This window comes from Dendrobates tinctorius, unplaced genomic scaffold, assembly GCF_039654945.1.
Source record: "Dendrobates tinctorius isolate UK_male_01 unplaced genomic scaffold, ASM3965494v1 ptg000196l, whole genome shotgun sequence".
In the NCBI taxonomy this organism is placed as follows: Eukaryota; Metazoa; Chordata; class Amphibia; order Anura; family Dendrobatidae; genus Dendrobates; species Dendrobates tinctorius.
In genome coordinates, this window is record NW_027361863.1 from 20,151,653 (window position 1) to 20,173,635 (window position 21,983).

General features: G+C 47.3%; 2 protein-coding genes across 2 annotated transcripts in view; one reads left to right on the forward strand and one right to left on the reverse strand.

Moving 5' to 3' along the window:
• LOC141056285 (trypsin-like) overlaps positions 1-21,983 on the forward strand; it is a 390,181-nt gene that overhangs the window by 184,237 nt on the left and 183,961 nt on the right. The window lies entirely within an intron of this gene.
• Positions 12,147-16,724, reverse strand: LOC141056279 (trypsin-like). The gene is made up of 5 exons (XM_073553020.1): positions 16,617-16,724; positions 16,289-16,442; positions 15,393-15,646; positions 12,900-13,036; positions 12,147-12,389 (listed from the first exon to the last, which is right to left on the reverse strand). Exons 1-5 carry the CDS (start codon positions 16,654-16,656, stop codon positions 12,240-12,242), a joined length of 735 nt encoding a protein of 244 aa, XP_073409121.1. The 5' UTR covers positions 16,657-16,724; the 3' UTR covers positions 12,147-12,239.

A 21,983-nucleotide genomic window follows, 5' to 3' on the forward strand; every position in this document is an offset into this window, starting at 1 on the left:
TAAGAAGCAGGAAGGAGGCGCGGCCGCGGCCTATGGCGCATGCGCATAGCATGCAGGGAAGGCATCGGTCGCGGGTCTGTCTCAGGTGACCGCCGCGGCCGTCGGGTGGAGAGAGGCTGCGGCGTGGGAGCGGAGGGCGACTGCGGCGTGGGAGCGGAGGCCGGGTGAGTATGGCGGAGCAGTGTAACAGTACCCCCTCCCCTAAGCCGCCCCCCCCGGAGATTAACAAGAAACCTCTTGAGGATACGGGGAGCATTAATATTCTCTCGAGGCTCCCAGGATCTCTCCTCAGGACCAAAGCCCTTCCAATCAACGAGAAAGAAAGTCCTACCTCTAACCCTTTTCACAGCGAGGATGTCCTGCACTTCAAAAACGTTGTCGGCACCCACCGGCTGAGGACCAAGATCAAGCGAGGAATGGAAACGATTCAGCACCACAGGCTTCAGGAGAGAGACGTGAAAGGTGTTCGGGATCCGGAGCGAAGCAGGCAACCTCAATTTGTAGGCAACTTCGTTAATACGTCCCAGAATTTCAAACGGACCGATGTAGCGTGGACCCAACTTGTAGGAGGGCAGTTTTAGTCGGATGAATTTGGAGGAGAGCCAGACCTTGTCGCCAACACGATACGGAGGAGAATCCAACCTCTTTTTGTCTGCATAGTTCTTCATCTGATCAGCGGATCTCTTGAGTGATGTGTTGGTCTCAGCCCAAATCTTAGAAAATTCCGAGGACAAGGCATTGGCCGCGGGTACCTCAGAGGCAGGGGTTATCGGAAGAGGGACACCAGGATGTCTGCCAAAAACAATGAAAAACGGAGACTTGGCCGAAGACTCACCAGCATGGTTGTTATAAGCGAACTCTGCCCAGGGGAGTAAGCTGACCCAATCGTTCTGGTGGGCGTTAGAGAAGTGGCGTAAGTATCCCGTAAGCGTCTGGTTGGTACGCTCTACTTGTCCGTTGGACTGTGGATGGTAGGCCGAGGAGAAGTCGAGGGAAACGTTCATAAGCTTACAAAGCGAACGCCAGAACTTGGAGGTAAACTGAACCCCTCGGTCAGACACAATGCGTCGAGGTAGTCCATGAAGCCTGAAGACTTGATGAATGAAGATCTCGGCCAGCTCCGGCGCTGAGGGAAGACCGGGCAGAGGGATGAAGTGAGCCATCTTGGAAAAACGATCCACCACCACCAGAATGACTGAGCAGCCCGCAGAGCAGGGTAGGTCGGTGATGAAATCCATGGCGATGTTCTCCCAAGGAACCGTAGGGACAGGCAACGGAAGCAACAAGCCAGACGGAGATCTCCGTGGTACCTTGTTCTTTGCACAGGATGGACAAGAAGCCACAAAATCGAGTACATCTTGGCGAAGTGAGGGCCACCAGTAGTGACGTTTGATAAGATCAAGGGTCTTCTTAGTTCCGGCATGGCCGGCCAGTTTGGAGGAGTGCCCCCATAGAAGAACCTTTTGCTTGAGATTCTCTGGCACAAGCGTCTTGCCAGGCGGAGGAGTAAGCCAGTTCACTGGAGCCACGGTGATGATCCTAGTGGGATCAATGATATGTGACGGTTCCTCCGTGGATTCGTGTGGTTGGAAGACCCTGGACAGGGCGTCGGCTTTGGAATTCTTGCTGCCGGGACGGAATCGGAGCTCGAAATCAAATCGGGCAAAAAATAAAGACCATCTGGCCTGGCGAGGGTTTAGTCTCTGGGCAGACTGGAGATAGGCCAGATTCTTGTGGTCCGAGAAGATGACAAAAGGATGGACAGCTCCTTCCAGGAGGTGGCGCCATTCCTCCAAGGCCAACTTGATGGCCAAAAGTTCCCGGTCACCGATCGAGTAGTTACACTCGGATGGAGAAAAGGCCTTCGAGAAGAAGCCACAAGGGTGCAGGCGACTGGAGGCGGTTCTCTGGGACAGCACCGCCCCGGCACCAGTCGAGGAAGCGTCCACCTCGAGTACAAAAGGTCGATCGCTCTCAGGGCGATGCAGGACCGGAGCCATGGAGAAAGCCCGTTTTAGGGACAGAAAGGCCTCCTCTGCCTCAGGAGACCAATCCTTGGAAGTAGACCCTTTACGGGTGAGCACAGAAATGGGTCTTGTGATCGCGGAGAAGTGGGAGACAAATTGCCGGTAATAGTTGGCGAACCCGAGGAATCGTTGTATCGCCTTTAATCCGACGGGGCGAGGCCATTTGAGGATGGCAGACAACTTCTCGGGATCCATCCTTAGACCAGCGTCGGAGATAATGTAGACCAGAAATGGCAGAGAGGTCTGTTCGAAGAGACATTTCTCGATCTTTGCATACAGACGGTTCTCCCGAAGACGCTGAAGCACCAGGCGGACACTCTTTCTGTGGGACGAGAGGTCCGGCGAGAAGACGAGGATGTCGTCTAAGTACACGACCACACAGGAGTACAAGAGATCCCGGAAGATCTCGTTGACGAACTCTTGAAAGACTGCAGGAGCATTGCAAAGACCGAAGGGCATGACCAGGTACTCGTAATGGCCATCTCGAGTGTTGAAAGCGGTCTTCCACTCGTCACCTGCACGGATACGGACCAGATTGTAGGCTCCTCTGAGGTCCAGCTTGGTAAAGACCCGAGCCCCTCTGAGACGGTCAAACAGTTCCGGAATGAGTGGAAGAGGGTACCTGTTCTTGATGGTAATCTCATTCAAGCCCCTATAGTCAATGCATGGCCGTAGAGTCCCGTCCTTCTTTTTGACGAAGAAGAACCCGGCTCCCGCGGGCGAAGAGGATTTCCGTATAAAGCCTTTGGCGAGGTTCTCTTGGACGTACTCGGACATGGCGGTGGTCTCCACGGGAAACAGAGGGTAGATTCTGCCCCTTGGGGGGGTTGAACCAGAAACAAGTTCAATTGGGCAGTCAAACGGCCGGTGTGGAGGGAGGACCTCTGCTTCCTTCTTATCAAAAACATCGGCGTAGGAGCTGTAAGCTGGAGGAAGACCCGGGAGGTCTGGAGGTGACCGTGGAGCGGCCGCCAGGCGGACAGGAGTCAGACAGCGAGCTTGGCACGGGTGCCCCCAGCGGAGTATCTCCCCAGAAGACCAGTCGAGAACAGGCTGATGAGTCCTTAACCATGGAAGACCGAGTAGAATGGCATGAGAGAGCTTAGGTAAAACGTAAAAGGCTATCTTCTCTCGATGTAAGGCTCCGATTTGCAATTCCACCTCTTCAGTGACCAAGGTGACGGTCACCTGTAGCGGTTTGCCATCCACGGTGGCAATCTGAATTGGGTTAGATAGAGTGACTACAGGAATTTGGTATTTGTCTACCTCTTCCGGCTGAATGAAGTTACCCGCTGAGCCCGAATCCACGTAGGCCACCTCGGAACCACGCCTCCCTCCTGAAACCAAAAGCACAGAAATCGTAAGGGGTTGAGAGGAATCATCATCATCACCTAGGAAGGCCTCTCTTACCTGACCTAGGTGGAGTCGTTTCCCTGTCTCTTAGGACAGGTGCGGATATAGTGTGACGAATGACCGCAATAGAGGCACAGACCTTGTGCCCGTCTCTCTCTCTGACGTAACTCGGCCAACCTGAGATGATCTATCTGCATGGGCTCACCCGAAGAGAGGGAAGAAGATCCGACTGAACGTGAGCTGGCCGACTGAGCGAAAGGAGGAACTGACCTGGAGGAGCGCCTGTCTCTCACTGACTCCCGAGCGCGCTCCAGGAAGCGCAGGTCAATGCGGGTAGCCAGTGAGATAAGGTCCTCTAAGGTGGACGGGGTATCTCGACCAGCGAGTTCATCCTTTATTTTACTAGAAAGACCGCGCCAGAATGCCCCCACCAAAGCTGCGTTACTCCAGCCGAGCTCAGAGGAAATAGTGCGAAAGCGAATAGCGTACTGTCCGACCGTGAGAGAGCCCTGGTGTAAGTTAAAGAGTGACTCAGTGAGAGAGGCTAACCGGCCCGGCTCATCGAAAACCTTACGAAACGTATCCAGGAAAACCGGGAGACTCGAAACGACCGGGTCGTCACATTCCCAGAGCGGGTTTACCCAAGAAAGGGCCTCTCCCTCCAGATGGGACATGATGAAGGCCACTTTGGCCCGGTCCGAGGGATATTGCTGCTGCAGCCATTCAAAGTGGAGACTACACTGATTTAAGAACCCCCTACAGAGCTTGGGATCCCCGGTGAAACGAGGCGGCTTGGCGAGGCGGGGCGTCGGATGAGCAGCAGACGCAGGGGGAGGAGTCGGCACTGCAGCGGCAGCCTGGAGGGCCGACAAGCGACTATCAAAGGAGGCCATGTAGGACAAAATGTGGGTTTGAGTATCTTGCTGCTGGCCCAGCTCCTGTTGGAGACTGGCCAGCTGAGTGGCATTTCCAGGATCGGCCACCTGTAAGGCCGACAAACGGGTGTCCATCGACTTCATGATTGACATAATGCGCCCCTGATTCTCCCGTAGGAATAGCAACTCTTTCTGGGTAGCAGCCGTAGTACCGGCGGAGTCCATGGCCTGATCGTTCTGTTAGCGTGGGTGGTCAGGAGCGGGAGCTCCGAGAGTGGACCCTCTGGACCGTGGCACCGAGGGACCCCGGGCGAGCTGCCAGGTGGAACCGACCCCTATACAGGGACCGTTAGGAGCAGGCCCAGGGGTTCGAGTACCACGGTAGCCGGTACCGAGAGGGGCGGCTCAGGATGGACCGGAGTAAGACTGAGACTGGAGTAGGACGGCAGGAGCACTGAAGACAGGACTGGAGTAGGACGGCAGGAACACAAGGCAGGACTGGAGTAGGACGGCAGGAACAGTGAAGGCAGGACTGGAGTAGGACGGCAGGAACACAAGGCAGGACTGGAGTAGGACGGCAGGAACAGTGAAGGCAGGACTGGAGTAGGACGGCAGGAACACAAGGCAGGACTGGAGTAGGACGACAGGAACACAAGGCAGGACTGGAGTAGGACGGCAGGAACACAAGGCAGGGCTGGAGTAGGACGACAGGACCACGGGTAGCAGGACTGAGAAGCTGCTGTGAGGAGCAGCCGAGACAGGAACTGCAGGAGCAGAGTGTGCACGATGGAGCGAGGCCAGAGTGTCAGGAAACACAACGATCAGGCGCCTCCCTCAGGGGGAAGCGGCCTGATATGGCCCCGTCTGGTCAGCCATTGGTCCAAAAGTGCTTCCGGGTCAGGGCACAGCCGGAGCATAAGAAGCAGGAAGGAGGCGCGGCCGCGGCCTATGGCGCATGCGCATAGCATGCAGGGAAGGCATCGGTCGCGGGTCTGTCTCAGGTGACCGCCGCGGCCGTCAGGTGGAGAGAGGCTGCGGCGTGGGAGCGGAGGGCGACTGCGGCGTGGGAGCGGAGGCCGGGTGAGTATGGCGGAGCGGTGTAACAGAAAGAAAGGAGAGAGAAAGAAAGAACAGAGAAAGAAAGCAGAAAGAGAGAAACAGAGAGAGAAAGGAAGAAAATATGTCATCCCCTGAGGAAGAAGTGTTATACATTTTGAAACGTGTTGGAAAAATAGATAGTTAATCTTTCACATAACCTGGATTCGTGAATTTGTCAAGCAGTGCACTCAAGTCCATGAATTAATTCCATAAACATCTGAAATGAAGAAAGAACAGAAAGAAAGAGGGAACAGAAAAAAAGAACAGAGAGAGAAAAAAAAAATTAGAGGAAAGAAAGAACAGAGAGGGAGAGAGAAAGAAAGAGGGGAAAGAAGGAACAAAGAGAGAAAGAAAGAGAAAGAAAGAGGTGAAAGAAAGAACAAAGAGAAAAAAGAAAGAAAGGGGAAAGAAAGAAAGAACAGAGAGGGAGAGAGAAAGAAAGAGGGGAAAGAAAGAACAGAGAGTGAAAGAAAGAAAGAAATAAAGAACAAAGAGAGAAGCAAAGAAAGAAAGACAAGGAAAGAGAGGAAAGAAAGAAAGATTCTATAAAAATACTATAGCAGCCCGGCTCACATTGTAGTGCCCACCTGAGCCTCCTGGTGCAGGCCGTATCATGATCTTCTCACATGGCCGACATCCTCGAGTCCAAGGCGATCCAGCTGTCCGCGCTGTCGGAGGAGGACATGGTGATGATCTGAAGCATTCCCTGAAGTGCCTCCATAGTTCCGTCACAATCTCCTCCAGTCAGCATCCAGCACGTCACTTCCGATGGAATGTCACGTGCGAGTTTTCAAGTGCTCCTCGGGGCTCCACCATATACTCCTGTGTCCATGGGAAAAGTAAGCTCCCGGTCGGTGCAGTGGGGCAGACTCTCAAAATCTGGGACGGTTGGGAGGTATGAATGCTCCCCATCATACACCTTGTACACGCATGGCTCCGCACACCTCATACACACACAGTTCCGCTTTGTATGCCTCGTACACACTGCTTCGCTCCATACACCTGGCACACACACGGCTCTACTCAGTACACACATGGCTTCACTCCGTAAATCTTGTACACATGCGGCTCTGCTCTGTACACCTTGTACACACATGGCTCTGCTCCGTAAACCTTGTACACATGCGGCTTTGCTCCATACACCTCATACACACATGGCTCCGCTCCGTAAACAGCGCTGTACACTTTGTAAACACAGGGCTCCGTTCCGTACACCTCGCACACACGCGGCTCCGCTCCGTACACCACGTACACACACGCGGCTTCAATCCGTACACCTCGTACACACACACGGCTCCGCTCTGTACACATTCTCCGTGCATCTCATACACATGCGGCTCCGCTCCATACACGTCGTACACACGTAGCTCCGTACACCTTGTACACACTCATCTCCGCTCCGAACACAACCCCGCTCCATACACCCTGTACTCACGGCTCCATTCCGTACACCTCGTACACACACGGCTCTGCTCCGTATGCCTCGTACACACACGGCTCCGCTCCATACACCTCGTACACATCTCCGCTTCGTACACCTTGTACACACGGCTCTGCTCCGTACACCTCGTACACACACGGCTCCGCTCCGTACACCTCGTACACACACTGCTTCACTTCGTACACCTCGTACACACACGTGGCTCTGCTCCGAGCACCTTGCACGCACGCAGCTCTGCTCCGTACACCTCGCACATACGCAGCTCCGCTCCGTACACCTTGCACATTGGCAGCTCTGCTCCGTACACCTCGCACACGCGCAGCTTCGCTCCGTACACCTCGCACATTAACGGCTCTGCTCAGTACACCTCGCACATTCACGGCTCTGCTCCGTACACCTCGCACATTCACGGCTCTGCTCCGTACACCTCGCACATTCACGGCTCTGCTCCGTAGACCTCGCACATTCACGGCTCTGCTCCATACACCTCGCACACGTGCTGCTTCGCGCCGTACACCTCGCACTTTCGCGGCTCTGCTCCGTACACCTCGCACACACACAGCTCTGCTCTGTACACCTCGCACACACACGCAGCTACATCCACCCTGTAAACCAGGATCCCCCAACTCCAGTCCTCAAGGCCCAACAACAGATCATGTTTTCAGGATTTCCTTTGTATTGCACAGGTGATAATTGCATGATCTGTTGGTGGGCCTTGAGGACTGGAGTTGGGTAACCCTGCTGTGAACCCCTCCTGACCCCACACATAATTCCCTCATCCAGCACCATGGCAACCAGCACAGCAGAGTCCCGCATGCAATACATTGAGGGCTGTGTGCACAGGACCTGTGATGAGGTCACAGGAGGGGAGGAGTCAGGTGTCATGATCAGGGGCCTCCGACTGAAAACCCTGATCATGCAACCCCCTGACTCCTCCCCTCCTGTGACCTAATCACAGGTCCTGTGCGCACAGAGCAGGGATTTATCAGTGAGGCGCTGGCGCTGCTGTATGGGGGAGGAAGGAGTCGGTACATGGGGGGCATGGTTCTATGGAGGCGGACTATAATGGGGAAATTTTCCTTGGTCTGGTGGGCCCCCCCACACCACTGGGCCCTGGGCAACCGCCCAGATTGACCTCATTATAATCCGCCACTGCTGGTGAGTTATGTTCGGGTCGTCGCAGTCTGCAGTAACAGCTGTATTGCAGTATATCGCTAAAATGATGTTCTAACATGAAGCCCAGTGTGTGGCTAGGCTTCTCAGGCCTAACAACATGGCAGCCATGTGGGCCTTTATCATGACTCTCCCTGCCATAACAATTCATTGGCACCCTGTGATCATGCTGTGGGTGATCGATAGGTGGACTAGTCCTGTCTTTTTACTATCAGGTTCTGATTTACAAAGCCGAAACTCTCATTTGTGTATACTTGTACGATATTTATGAACTGTGAATGTTCTTACTACATACCGGAAGGCCCGACACTGGAGGTGAGGTATACTTACACGTATGCTGACTATAAATAACTATGTCCATTTTAGAATCTTGTTAGTTGTATTAGGATTTTCTGCATTGATGACTGTTTTACGTCAAAGCTGCATAATTATGGTTCATTTGTAATAATCTGCCTATGGGACCATGCACCTTAAGGGGTTGACAACACATACCACTGCTGTTACAGGTAGATAACGGATCTTTTGTGGCTTCAACAAATGTTCTTGTTTCATTATCTCATCCCTAAAAACTTATCCAAAAATTACAACAAATTCCTTGATTCCATAAACTTTGGAAAAAGGAAACACACAGATGCTGATTCTGAATTTATTCTTGGATTATTTAGATACTCCAAGACCCAGGACAACCTCGATAGAATACTTTATAGAGCTCTGAATTTTTGTTTACTCATGGACTCTTTTCAATTAAGACATGATAGATTTTATGAGCTCACATCTGGTGGGATTGCTCCTTTAAAATGCCTTTGTGGGATGAGGTCCAGCTGCTCTTCCTTCGTCTTTCATTGGACATTGTAGTTCTCACCTTTTGTGGTCCAGGCTAACAAAACCTCAATGTCAAACATACATACTTCCATACACTTGATACTGCGTGTGTTTTGTCCAGATAAAACAGTGATATACAGGGTGGGCCAAGTAACCTAGTAACATAGTTTTGAAGGCTGAAAGAAGACCTTATGTCCATCTAGTTCAGCCTATTTTTAGTGCAGCTGTTCTGCATTGTTGATCCTGGGGAAGGCAAAAACCCACAGAGTAGAAGCCAATTTTCTCCAAAAGGGAAAAAAATTCCTTCCCCTGAGCTGGGTCAACCATCTACCTATAATATTCTGTTATTCGTAACCTTCTATACTGTTTCTCACAAGAAAAGCATCCATTCCTTTCTTACATTCATTCAGTGAGTTGGCCATCACCACTTCCTCAGGAAGAGAATTCCAGAGCCTCACTGCTCTTACCGTGAAGAACCCTCTTCTATACTGGTGCAGAAATTGTCTTTCGTCCAAACGAAGGGAATGTCCCCTTGTTCTTGTTACAGTCCTTGGTACAAACAGTTCATTGGAGAGATCTCTGTATTGCCCTCTGATATACTTGTACATATGTATTAAGTCTCCCCTAAGTCTTTTCTTTTCTAGAGTAAATAGACCTAATGTCACGCTCGTGCCTTGGCTGAATGGCGTGAGTCAGGGGGTTGTGGCCCCACTGTGCAACAAACCAGACTACCCTGGAAGGGGCATGACAACGACAGCTACCTCGGTCTTCACTGGAGCCTCTGATGGTGAGGTCAGGCTTGTGCAGCAGGTAGCTGTTGGGTGCCACTCCAGGGTGGTGTCTGGCTGTGGCTGCTGATCCCACTCGGGGACAAGTCACTTGGATAGGTGTGACTAACAGGCAGGCTGAGACAAAGGGCAAGCAGGCATGGCTTGGTACACTGGCAGGCAGGCACGGCTTGGAGACACAGGGCAAGCAGGCTTGGCTTGGAGACACAGGGCAAGCAGGCACGGCTTGGAGACACAGAGCAAGCAGGCATGGCTTGGAGACACAGGGCAAGCGGGCACGTCTCGGAGACACAGGACAGGCGGGCACAGCTCAGAAAGGAACAGGTAGGGGCCTGTTCACACAGCAGGGGCAGGTATAGGTTTAGGCAGGAAGAAGTGGAGTATGTAGGAACAGGTTAGGAACTGAGCCGCAGGAGTGCGGAGTAGGTGGAGCCGCAGGAGTGCAGAGTAGGCGGAGCCGCAGGAGTGCAGAGTAGGGGGAGCCGCAGGAGTGCGGAGTAGGCTGGGCTGCAAGGGAGCCGGGCAGGCAGAGCGGCAAGGGACCGTGCAGGCAGAGCGGCTAGGGAGCCGTGCATGCAGAGCGGCAAGGGAGCCGAGCAGGTAGAGCGGCTAGGGAGCCGAGCAGGCAGAGCGGCTAGGGAGCCATGCAGGCAGAGCAGCTAGGGAGCCGTGCAGGCAGAGCAGATAGGGAGCCGAGCAGGCAGAGGGGCTAGGGAGCCAAGCAGGCAGAGCTGCAAGAGAGCAGAGCTGCAAGGGTGCAGATGCACAGACAGAGCTGCAAGGGTGCAGATGCACAGACAGAGCTGCAAGGTTGCAGATGCACAAACAGAGCTGCAAGGGTGCAGATGCACAGAGCTGCAAGGTTGCAGATGCACAGACAGAGCTGCAAGGGTGCAGATGTACAGACAGGGAGGACACAAGGAAAGACACAGCAGGGAAGGAGGTCACAGACAAGGAGAAAGGGAGACTAAGGTAGGACAGAGTACAGACAAGGTACTGGGACCAAGACTCAAGGGCCAGGATATTCAGCCTCCTGGCAGGCAGACAAGGTACAAAGCAAGACAAGAAGTATTCCTCCAGAGAAGGAGGAAATACACAGGACAGGGCCTGGCTTCCTCAGCAGCAAGATTCTAACTGAGATTAGACATTGCACAGGCAATGTTTCAGTGGGTGTGGCGGAACTAAATAGTCAAGGGCTCTAGGTTATTGGTGAGGGACAGATTAGACAGGTGCACCCTGACTGCATAAGAACCAGAGAGCTCTGGCGCCGCCCCCCTATACACACATAGTCAGGAAACATACAGGAGAGCAGAGGCACAGAGCACAGAGCATAGGACTGGCAACAGACAGAATTCACAGCATGGCTTGAGGCAGAAATTAAGTTGGTGTGCAAGGGATGGGAGGCCATGCAGTGATGCCAGCAGGGTTGTTACACCTAATTTTGATAACCTTTCTGGGTATTGTAGTGAACCAACTCCATTTATCATTTTAGTAGCCCGCCTTTGAACCCTTTCAAGTTCAGTAATGTCTTTTTTGAGCACCGGCGTCCAAAATTGCACACAATACTCCAAGTGTGGTCTGACGAGTGATTTGTACAGAGGGAGAATTATCTTTTCATCTTGTGTCCCCAGACCTCTTCTAATGCATCCCATGACCCTATTTGCTTTGGTGGCAGCTGCCTGACACTGGGTACTCCAATTTAGCTTCTAATTGACTAAGATGCCTAAGTCTTTTTCCATGTCTGATTTCCCCAGCAGTTTCCCATTTAGTAAGTAATTGTAGCATCTGTTTCTCCTTCCCATGTGCATAACTTTACACTTATCTGTGTTAAACCTCATTTGCCATTTTTCAGCCCAATTCTCCAATTTACTCAAATCTGTCTGTAGTTGCAAACTGTCCTCCTTTGTATTAACTACCTTACATAGTTTTGTATCATCTGAAAGTGGATACACCGAAATAAAATGGGAATGGTTGGTGATATCAACTTCCTGTTTGTGGCATATTAGTATAAGGGAGGGGGAAACTTTTCAAGATAGGTGGTGACCATGGCGGCCATTTTGATGTCGGATATTTTGGATCCAACTTTATAAATGGCCCAACCAGGTGCATCCACATAAATGGCCCACCCTGTACTTCAAAACGCATTGCCAAACGACTATTAAGACGCCTCGATTTTGGGATTACTGAACATCCTTGATCCAAAATCCCGGTATTTTCGGCCACTAAAAGTAAATCCCCGAAACACCTTTACCCATTGCTCATGAAATGCCAAGACCAGAAAAAATAAAAAATTTTGTAGCATTTGCTTCTTATTGAATCTGTATCCTGATTTTTATGCTTTTTATGCTTGCTCAGATGGGAGTTGTGGGCTTCCCAGGGATCTTTTATAGTGGGAGTCTAAGAACCCGGATGTCCACCTATCTGAAGGCAATTCAATTGCCAGCTAAATATGAAAAAAAATTGAAAAAATAGTTTAGTTCCTGCATTATCTTGTGCCATGAGCTACATATGATTTTCCTTTGCGTTCCCAAAAGAGATTTATGAAAAACAAAACAGAACTGTCGCCATATTCGTTTTAACATTTTATTGATGTTTCAGCTGTTACAATGTTGTAAATGACCATATAGTAGCAGAAGAAAAAAAAATATTCAAAAGTAAAGGTTTAGTTGGCGGCAACAGTGCTGGAGATCCAGGAGTTGTAGTTGCAGACCTTGGTGTAGACACCAGGATAGTTCTTTTGGGCACAGCCGTATCCCCAGGAGACAACACCCTGGAGCTGTCCATTGCAGACCACGGGTCCACCAGAGTCACCCTGAGAAGATGCAAAGAGAAATTGTTTGAATTTCATGAACTTAATAAATATCAAATATCTATATTCTAGACGATGAGCAGAGACGTCTCTCTCATAAAGGTATAACATGAAGATTCCGATGCAAAATAAGTCACAGGGATCTCCATGTACCATATACATTTTATAATACCGGTGACTTGCAGAGGGAACCAGGATCCTTGTGACTGCAGTCTTAGCATCACCTACCGCTACAACCATAAACCTTCATAACCTTCTCAAATATGTCATCTAATATGCACTGAAATGGAATTTTGGGAGAGGCTTCCATATAACGGACTATGGCAACTTTTGCTATGGAAGACATTTTGGTAAAGAAGGTCAAAGAAAGACATCACCAGGAACCTCGAGCAGTAGATAATCTTTGTTGAATTCAGAACGCTGAGGTTCGACCATTGTTCTTCTATTGTATACAGGAACCTACGCAGTCCAATCCAAGGGTCTAATATTTACAGTATTATAAAGGCACATTACCTGGCAGGAATCCTTGCCTCCTTCCAAGTATCCAACACAGATCATGTTGCTGGTGATTTCTCCTGGATAGGCGTTGCTACACTGGGCGGCAGTCAGGACGGGGGCATCCACGCACTGGAGGAGGTTGGGCATGTTGGCTAAAAGTAAATTAACAATAAATATTATAATACTGTATGTCGACCCAAAAACCATTAACTTTTTCCAAAAAAAAGAGAAATCATTTGACCAAACTAAAATAAAAAATTGAAGTATTTTCTTCTTAGTTTTCCATATCAGATTATCATTTGAGTCGAATATTGGAAAATGAATATGATGTAATGTCTGAAGTTTTCACTTTCTCTATATTAATTCTTAAGATCTACCATGTTACCCGAAAATAGACTCTTGAAGATTCCCCTTTTATGAGTCAACACATAGGCAATGCCATACAAAGGCCAGGTAACCAGTTGAAGGACTGTATTCTCCTACATGCCACCCAAATGGGATGGAAAAATGGGTAGTAGATATACATATACAGTCATATGTAAAAGTTTGGGCACCCCTATTAATATTAACCTTTTTTCTTTATAACAATTTTGGTTTTTGCAACAGGTATTTCAGTTTCATATATCTAATAACTGATGGACTCAGTTATATTTCTGGATTCAAATGAGGTTTATTGTACTAACAGAAAATGTGCAATCTGCATTTAAGCAAAATTTGACCGGTGCAAAAGTATGGACACCCTTTTCATTTTCTTGATTTGAACACTCCTAACTACTTTTTACTGATTTCCTGAAGCACTAAATTGGTTTTGTAACCTCATTGAGCTTTGAACTTCATAGCCAGGTGTATCCAATCAAGAGAAAAGGTATTTAAAGTGGCCACTTGCAAGTAGTTCTCCTATTTGATTCTCCTATGAAAAGTGGCATCATGGGCTCCTCAAAACAACTCTCAAATGATCTGAAAACAAAGATTATTCAACATAGCTTTTCAGGGGAAGGATACAAAAAGTTGTCTCTGAGATTTAACCTGTCAGTTTCCACTGTGAGAACATAGTAAGGAAATGGAAGAACTCAGGTACAGTTCTTGTTAAGCCCAGAAGTGGCAGGCCAAGAAAAATATCAGAAAGGCAGAGAAGAAGAATGGTGAGAACAGTCAAGGACAATCCACAGACCACCTCCAAAGACCGGCAGCATCATCTTGCTGCAGATGGTGTCACTGTGCATCGGTCAACAATACAGCGCACTTTGCACAAGGAGAAGCTGTATGGGAGAGTGATGCGAAAGAAGCCGTTTCTGCAAGCACGCCACAAACAGAGTCGTCTGAGGTATGCAAAAGCACATTTGGACAAGCCAGTTACATTTTGGAAGAAGGTCCTGTGAACTGATGAAACAAAGATTGAGTTGTTTGGTCATACAAAAAGGCGTTATGCATGCGCTGTATTGTTGACCGATGCACAGTGACACCATCTGCAGCAAGATGATGCTGCAGGTCTTTGGAGGTGGTCTGTGGATTGTCCTTGACTGTTCTCACCATTCTTCTTCTCTGCCTTTCTGATATTTTTCTTGGCCTGCCACTTATGGGCTTAACAAGAACTGTACCTGTGTTCTTCCATTTCCTTACTATGTTCCTCACAGTGGAAACTGACAGGTTAAATCTCTGAGGCAACTTTTTGTATCCTTCCCCTGAAAAGCTATGTTGAATAATCTTTGTTTTCAGATCATTTGAGAGTTGTTTTGAGGAGCCAATGATGCCACTCTTCATAGGAGAATCAAATAGGAGAACTACTTGCAAGTGGCCACCTTAAATACCTTTTCTCATGATTTGATACACCTGGCTATGAAGTTCAAAGCTCAATGAGGTTACAAAACCAATTTAGTGCTTCAGGAAGTCAGTAAAAAGTAGTTAGGAGTGTTAAAATCAAGAAAATGATAAGGGTGCCCATACTTTTGCACCGGTCAAATTTTGTTTAAATGCAGATTGCACATTTTCTGTTAGTACAATAAACCTCATTTGAATCCAGAAATATAACTGAGTCCATCAGTTATTAGATATATGAAACTGAAATACCTGTTGCAAAAACCAAAATTGTTATAAAGAAAAAAGGTTAATATTAATAGGGGTGCCCAAACTTTTACATATGACTGTATCAAAATAGGATATATATATATATATATATATATATATATATATATATATCCTAATTTCATTGTGTTTAATCCTGGCTGTCAATATTTCTTGATATCTAGAAGATCCATCAGAAATTACATCAGTTCTTGCTACGGTTTTCTCCAAAGTGAGAACATATGTGAAATAAATTTATGTTTTCTTCCTCTTAAGTGTATGGAGACAATTAAAAGTTTGACATTTTTTCTATTCAGAATTGGTTATAAATTATTTAAGAAAATGTTTTGCTTTTTTCTATTGTAAAAAAAATCTTTGATTTAATGTTAGTAGCGCCTACTACATTTCCATGTTTGAAAGTTCTGAATTCTGTATTTCATGACTTACTTCCACTGCTGAGGGTGTTGCCCCATCCGGAGATAAGACAGCTGGTGCCGGCAGCAGGGCAGCCACTGGGCAGACCAATAGCCTGGACGTAGGAGTTGAGGGAGGCGGCAGACGCCAGCTTGATTAACATGATGTCATTGTCCAGGGTCCAGGAGCTGTAGCTTCCATGTCTGATGACTTTGGCTGAGCTGATGAACTGCTCGGTACCTTCACTAACAGCGATGTTGTGTTCTCCCAGTCTGACCTGTAAGCTCCTGCAAGAAAATTATATATTTTCTATAATCTATTTTTAAAATACATATTGATAAATTTCATCAAGAATGCAAAAATACTTAACATTTCCTAGGAGAATATTTATCATATTACAGAGGGCAATATGGAATATATGGCACACCATTCTTCACATTAACAGCAGAATGAGATTACCTCTGACAGTGACACTATCAGTTTTGTCATTGTTCTGCATAGAACGTTTTTCCTAAACACAAATGAGGGATAATTTTGAACCATTTTTTAATTAAAAAAGACATGAAAAGACTGTCACTGTGCACTGTGCTATCAAATGGGCTCTTGGTTACTATTAGATTAAATATGGTGAGGTCACTTGGACAATACTATTGCTATGTTTAGATTAAAGACCTTGAAAGGTGTTGGATACAGTCCTACAAGTCTTCACAGTGTTACACACGTCTTTTCAGCGGAATTAGAGGCTTTGTAGTATTACATTTTGTGGTGAATCGATTCACTGTAAATCAAATTTTGGAAGAAAAAAGTATCAAACCTGATAAATTTTGAATTTCAATAGATTTGATGCTCTCTAATACTATGCAGTAAAAATAAAAACTTGTTCAATTTACTTTTATGGTTCAGTTTTGGATTAAATAGTGGTAACTTACGACTTGTAGCAGTGAGCAGCAGAGACCACCCACAGGTTGTTGATCAGGGATCCACCACAGAAGTGGTAGCCGGAGTAAAGGGACACCTGCCAGGGGACGGAGTTCTGGGCACAGGTGTAACCTCCTACAATTTTGTCATCATCCTCAAATGCAGCTGAGATAAATACAATTTACCAGGTTATATAATGTTTACATTGCTATCTCATTATTGTAACAATTGAATAAAGGAAAATTATTAAAAAGTAAATCATCAAAATAATCAAAAATCAATAGAAAATCAAATGTATCAAAATGAACAATGGTGTTCAGAAGGAAACACAGGACTCACCAGCTGCTCCGAGGAGCACACAGATCAGGAGGAGTTTCATGATGGATCCAGAATGAGTATGGAGGGTAAACCACAGATATTTATACCCAAAAAGATACTACACCTCTATCCCCTCCTCACCCAACAGAAAGTTAATTAATATCCACGTAACCTAAGATATACTGATTAATCTACGGATGAAGGTCACAATGAGGTGAATAAACTATTGAGTAGATATAACGTTCCATAAATAAATTTAATTGCCTTGCTAATGGTTAAAGTATTTCTAATGGTGAAAATAAAATACTTTAATAAAGCTGTGACCGACCTTCACCCATCAATTACCGTTCTGGTATTATTTCATATGTGGTAATTGTGGGTTGGAAGGCGTGCTGGTGAGTTACGTTCAGGTCGCCGCAGTCTGGCAGGCACTGTAGTGTATAAGGAGGGTGCCTCTGACTGCGGTGCCCCCCGCTTCCTTATTGTTATTGGCAGTCTCCTGCTCCTTCTCATCCACTCCTATGTTAAGGGGGTGTGTTATGAATGAGTCACTGTAGGAGGCAAAAACAGAAATGCTAGTTAAGTCCAGAAAACCAGAGAAGTTGGCAGCTATCGGATTGCAGACCCCTGAACCTATCAACAACAACTAGCAGTAGCCGTGGGGGGTTCCTATGATGCCCTAGACCCCTCGATCACAGCCGGAGAACTGCCTAGCCTAAAGACAGAAAGGGAAATCTAAACTACCCCAGAGCAGACCCCAAAGCAATAGGCAGCCCCCAACATATAATGACGGTGAAGCAAGAAGAAAAAACACTAACACAGATAGAAAGATAGACTGAGCAAATGATGGGGCCCAAGCTAACTAGATAGGACAGGATAGGAAAGCTGCTGTCTGCAATCCGCGAAAAACCCTATCAAAATAAGAGCCAACAGACTGACAGGGAAAAAGGCCCTGAAGACGCTAGGCTTCAAAAAGACTATGTCAGTACTCAAGTATTTTCTGAAGACAGCGCAAACCGACAAAAAAGGAATTCAGCTCACCCCAGCAGGGAATGGCAGAATCCAGAAAAGCAAGGCAAACTAAAACCAAAACACAAATGCAAAAAGGCAAAGCAGAAAACTTAGCTTTTGAGGAGCAGGAATCAGACTGGTCTCCTAGAATTCCACAGAGAAATCACCAGCGAGGCAGAAGGGCATCGGCTGCCTTATATCCAGTCAGAGATCCCCGTCGCCCAGTCATCCTCTCCCAGCTCAGGTGCTTGGTAATCAGCCTCACTACCTTCCTTCACCTGAAGAGGGAGTTCATCAGACCTCAATGGTGAAGGGGAAAATGAACTCATAACAGTACCTCCCCCTTGAGGAGGGGTCACCGAACCCTCATCCACGCCACCAGGGCGATCAGGGTGAGCCCGATGAAAGGCACGCACCAATCTTTTGGCATGAATATCAGAGGCAGAGACCCAGGAATTATCCTCCTGACCATAACCCTTCTACTTAACCAAATACTGGAGTCTCCGTCTAGCCAGATGGGAATCCAGTATCTTCTCTACCTCATATTCCATGTTACCTTCAACCAATACAGGGTCCACATTATGGATTTTAAATGTGACAGGAAGAGCCAACCGAAAAGAGACCGGATTAATGATCTCCAAAATCTTGTAAGGCCCAATAAATCTAGGGTTAAACTTAGGAGAAGCTACCTTCATAGCGATATTTTTTGATGATGACCAAACCATATCACCCACCTTAAACTGGGGACCAACGGTCCTATGTCGGTTGCCGCTGGGCCTTTTCCTGGGAGAGAGATAACTTATCCACCACTTGGTCCCAGATCTGGTGCATTCTCTCCACCACAGTGTCAACACCTGGGCAGGCAGAAGGCTCCACTTGCCCTGAGGAAAATCGAGGATAAAACCCAAAGTTACAAAAAAAAGGTGACATCAAAGTGGCAGAACTAGCTCTATTATTTAAAGCAAATTCGGCCAAGGGCAAAAATGAAACCCAATCATCCTGATCAGCAGAAATAAAACATCTCAAATACGACTCCAAGGTCTGGTTTGTTCTCTCTGTCTGCCCATTGGTCTGAGGGTGAAAAGCAGAAGAGAAGGACAACTGAATTCCCAGCCTGGAACAGAAAGTTCTCCAAAATCTAGACACAAACTGGACTCCTCTGTCAGATACAATGTTCTCAGGAATCCCGTGCAAACGAACCACCTGTTGTAAAAACAGGGGCACCAACTCAAAAGAAGATGGCAACTTAGGGAGTGGTACAAGATGAACCATCATAGAGAACCTATCACAAATCACCCAAATAACAGTCATTCTCTGAGAAACAGGCATATCAGAGATGAAATCCATTGAAATATGGGTCCATGGCCTCCTGGGGACCGGCAAAGGCATCAACAACCCACTAGAGTGAGAACAAGGTTTAGACCGGGAGCAAGTCCCACAGGACTGCACAAAATTCCTGACATCATGAGACAAGGCGGGCCACCAAAAAGACTGACTCACCAGATCTCTAGTACCAAAAATACCTGGATGACCAGCCAATGCAGAGCAATGACCTTCAGACCTCACTCTCTTCTTCCACTGGTCAGGAACATACAACTTTCCACTGGGACAATGCTCAGGTTTGTCCTCCTGGAACTTTTCCAGAGCACGTCTCAAATCGGGCGAGATGGCAGAAAGAACTACCCCTTCGCCTAAGATGGTAGCAGGCTTGTTCACCACAGGAGAATCAGCAAAGAAGCTCCTAGAAAGAGCATCAGCCTTGACATTCTTAGTGCCAGGAAGAAAAGAGACCACAAAATCAAAACGTGTAAAAAACAAGGTCCATCTAGCCTGTCTAGGGTTCAAGCGTTTGGCCGACTCCAGGTAAATCAAATTCTTGTGGTCAGTGAGGACCACGACTTGATGTTTAGCTCCCTCCAGCCAATGTCTCCACTCCTCAAATGCCCATTTCATGGCCAACAGTTCCCGATTCCCCACATCATAGTTACGTTCAGATGGGGAGAACTTTCGGGAAAAGAATGCACAGGGATTCATTTTAGATGTTATATGATCCTTTTGGGACAAGACAGCTCCTGCACCAATCTCAGAAGCGTCCACCTCTAACTGGAACGGGAGTGAGACATCAGGTTGCCGCAAAACCGGGGCAGAAGTGAATCTTCACTTCAGCTCCTGAAAGGAAGAAACAGCCTCCGGAGACCAATTCAACACATCAGCACCCTTCTTAGTCAGATCAGTCAATGGCTTGGCAATACTAGAAAATTTTGCTATAAATTTCCGATAAAAATTAGCAAAACCCAAAAACTTCTGGAGGGCTTTCAAAGAAGTGGGCTGAACCCAATCATAAATGGCCTGTACCTTGGCCGGATCCATTTCAATAGTTGACAGAGACAAAATAAATCCCAAAAACGAAATCCTCTGTACCCAAAAAGGCATTTTGATCCTTTGACATACAGGGAATTCTCCCTCAAGATCCGGAACACCGTCCGAACATGTTCCACATGAGAATCCAAATCCTTGGAGAAGATCAAAATATCATCCAGATAGATAATCAAAAATTTATCCACAAAGTCTCGGAAAATGTCGTTCATGAAGCACTGAAAGACAGAAGGGGCATTAGTGAGCCCAAAAGGCATCACCAGGCACTCAAAATGTCCCTCTGGAGTATTAAACGCTGTCTTCCATTCATCCCCATGCTTAATGCGGATAAAATTATACGCCCCCCTGAGGTCAAGCTTGGTAAACCAGCAAGCACCTTTAACTCTGGAGAATAGATCCGAAATCAGGGGTAATGGATACTGATATTTGATAGTAATTTTGTTGAGGGCACAATAATCAATACAAGGCCTTAATGAACCATCCTTTTTGGCCACGAAAAAAAAAACAGCACCTAATGGTGAAGAGGATGGTCTAATATGACCCTTCTCCAACGCCTCCTTAATATAGGATCGCATAGCCTCGTGCTCGGGTACAGATAAGTTGAAGAGCCGACCCTTGGGAAATTTACACCCCGGGCTTAGTTCAATTGCACAGTCATAACTCCTATGAGGAGGCAAAGACACAGACTCATTCTCACTAAATATATCATAAAAGTCCGCCAAATAGTCAGGAATATCATGCGACTGAGGAGAGGTGGAAAAAACCGGAGCCTCACCAAGGGCACACCGACAACCCCAACTCACCACAGACACAGATTTCCAGTCCAAAACTGGATTATGAATTTGCAACCAGGGAAACCCCAGAACTATGGTATCATGAAAATTATGCAACACCAAAAATCTGCAATTTTCTTGATGGTTTGGGGCGACCCTCATTACCACCTGGGTCCAAAACTGAGGTTTATTTTTCGCCAAAGGAGCAGCATCAATCCCCCTCAAAGGGATAGGCGTCCGCAGAGGTGTCATAGGAAATCCACAACGTTTAGCAAAATCCAAGTCCATTAGGTTCAGGGCTGCTCCCGAATCCACAAAAGCCTTGGCGGAAAATGTGGACAGGGAGCAGATCAGAGTAATTGCCAGAAGAAACTTAGGTTGAACACCACCCACAGAAAACGTGTGTGCAAAACGTTTCTCTCGTTTAGGACAGACAGAAATAATATGCGAGGCATCTCCACAAAAAAAACACAGCTTATTACACTTTCTGAACTCCTGACGTTGCTCCCTGGACAAAACTCTATCACATTCAATAGGTTCAGACACTTGTTCAACAGGTGGCAACACCTCTCGTGCTGTCCTGCGTTCACGTAAACGCCGATCAACCTGAATGGCTAATGACATAGAATCGTCCAGACAAGAGGGAACAGGAAATCCCACCATAGTATCTTTTACGGCTTCTGACAAACCCTTCCGAAAGAGAGCTGCCAAGGCATTATCATTCCAGGCAGTAAGGACCGCCCACTTTCGGAATTTTTGACAGTACAATTCTGCAGAATCTCGACCCTGGCTCAAAGCCAACAGGGTCTTTTCAGCCTGATCAATAGCATTAGGTTCGTCATACAACAACCCTAATGCTTGAAAAAATGCGTTCACATTAGTCAGACTAGGATCATCAGGTTTCAAAGAAAATGCCCAATCCTGGGGATCGCCACGCAGCAAAGAGATGACAATTTTAACCTGCTGTGCGGAGCTCCCTGACGAGTTAGGCTTCAAGGCAAAAAATAATTTACCATTATTTTTGAAATTCAAAAATTTAGACCGATCCCCAAAAAACACATCAGGAGTAGAGATCTTTGGTTCAGCAGCATGTGAATGAGCAAGGTAGGCGGAAATTCCCCGCACTTCCGCAGCGAGCTGCTCCACACAATCAGACAACTGCTTTATTTCCATTGAGAGAAAAAAAAAAATTCCCCCTACGGCCTCAGTGATATAGAGGAAAAAATAT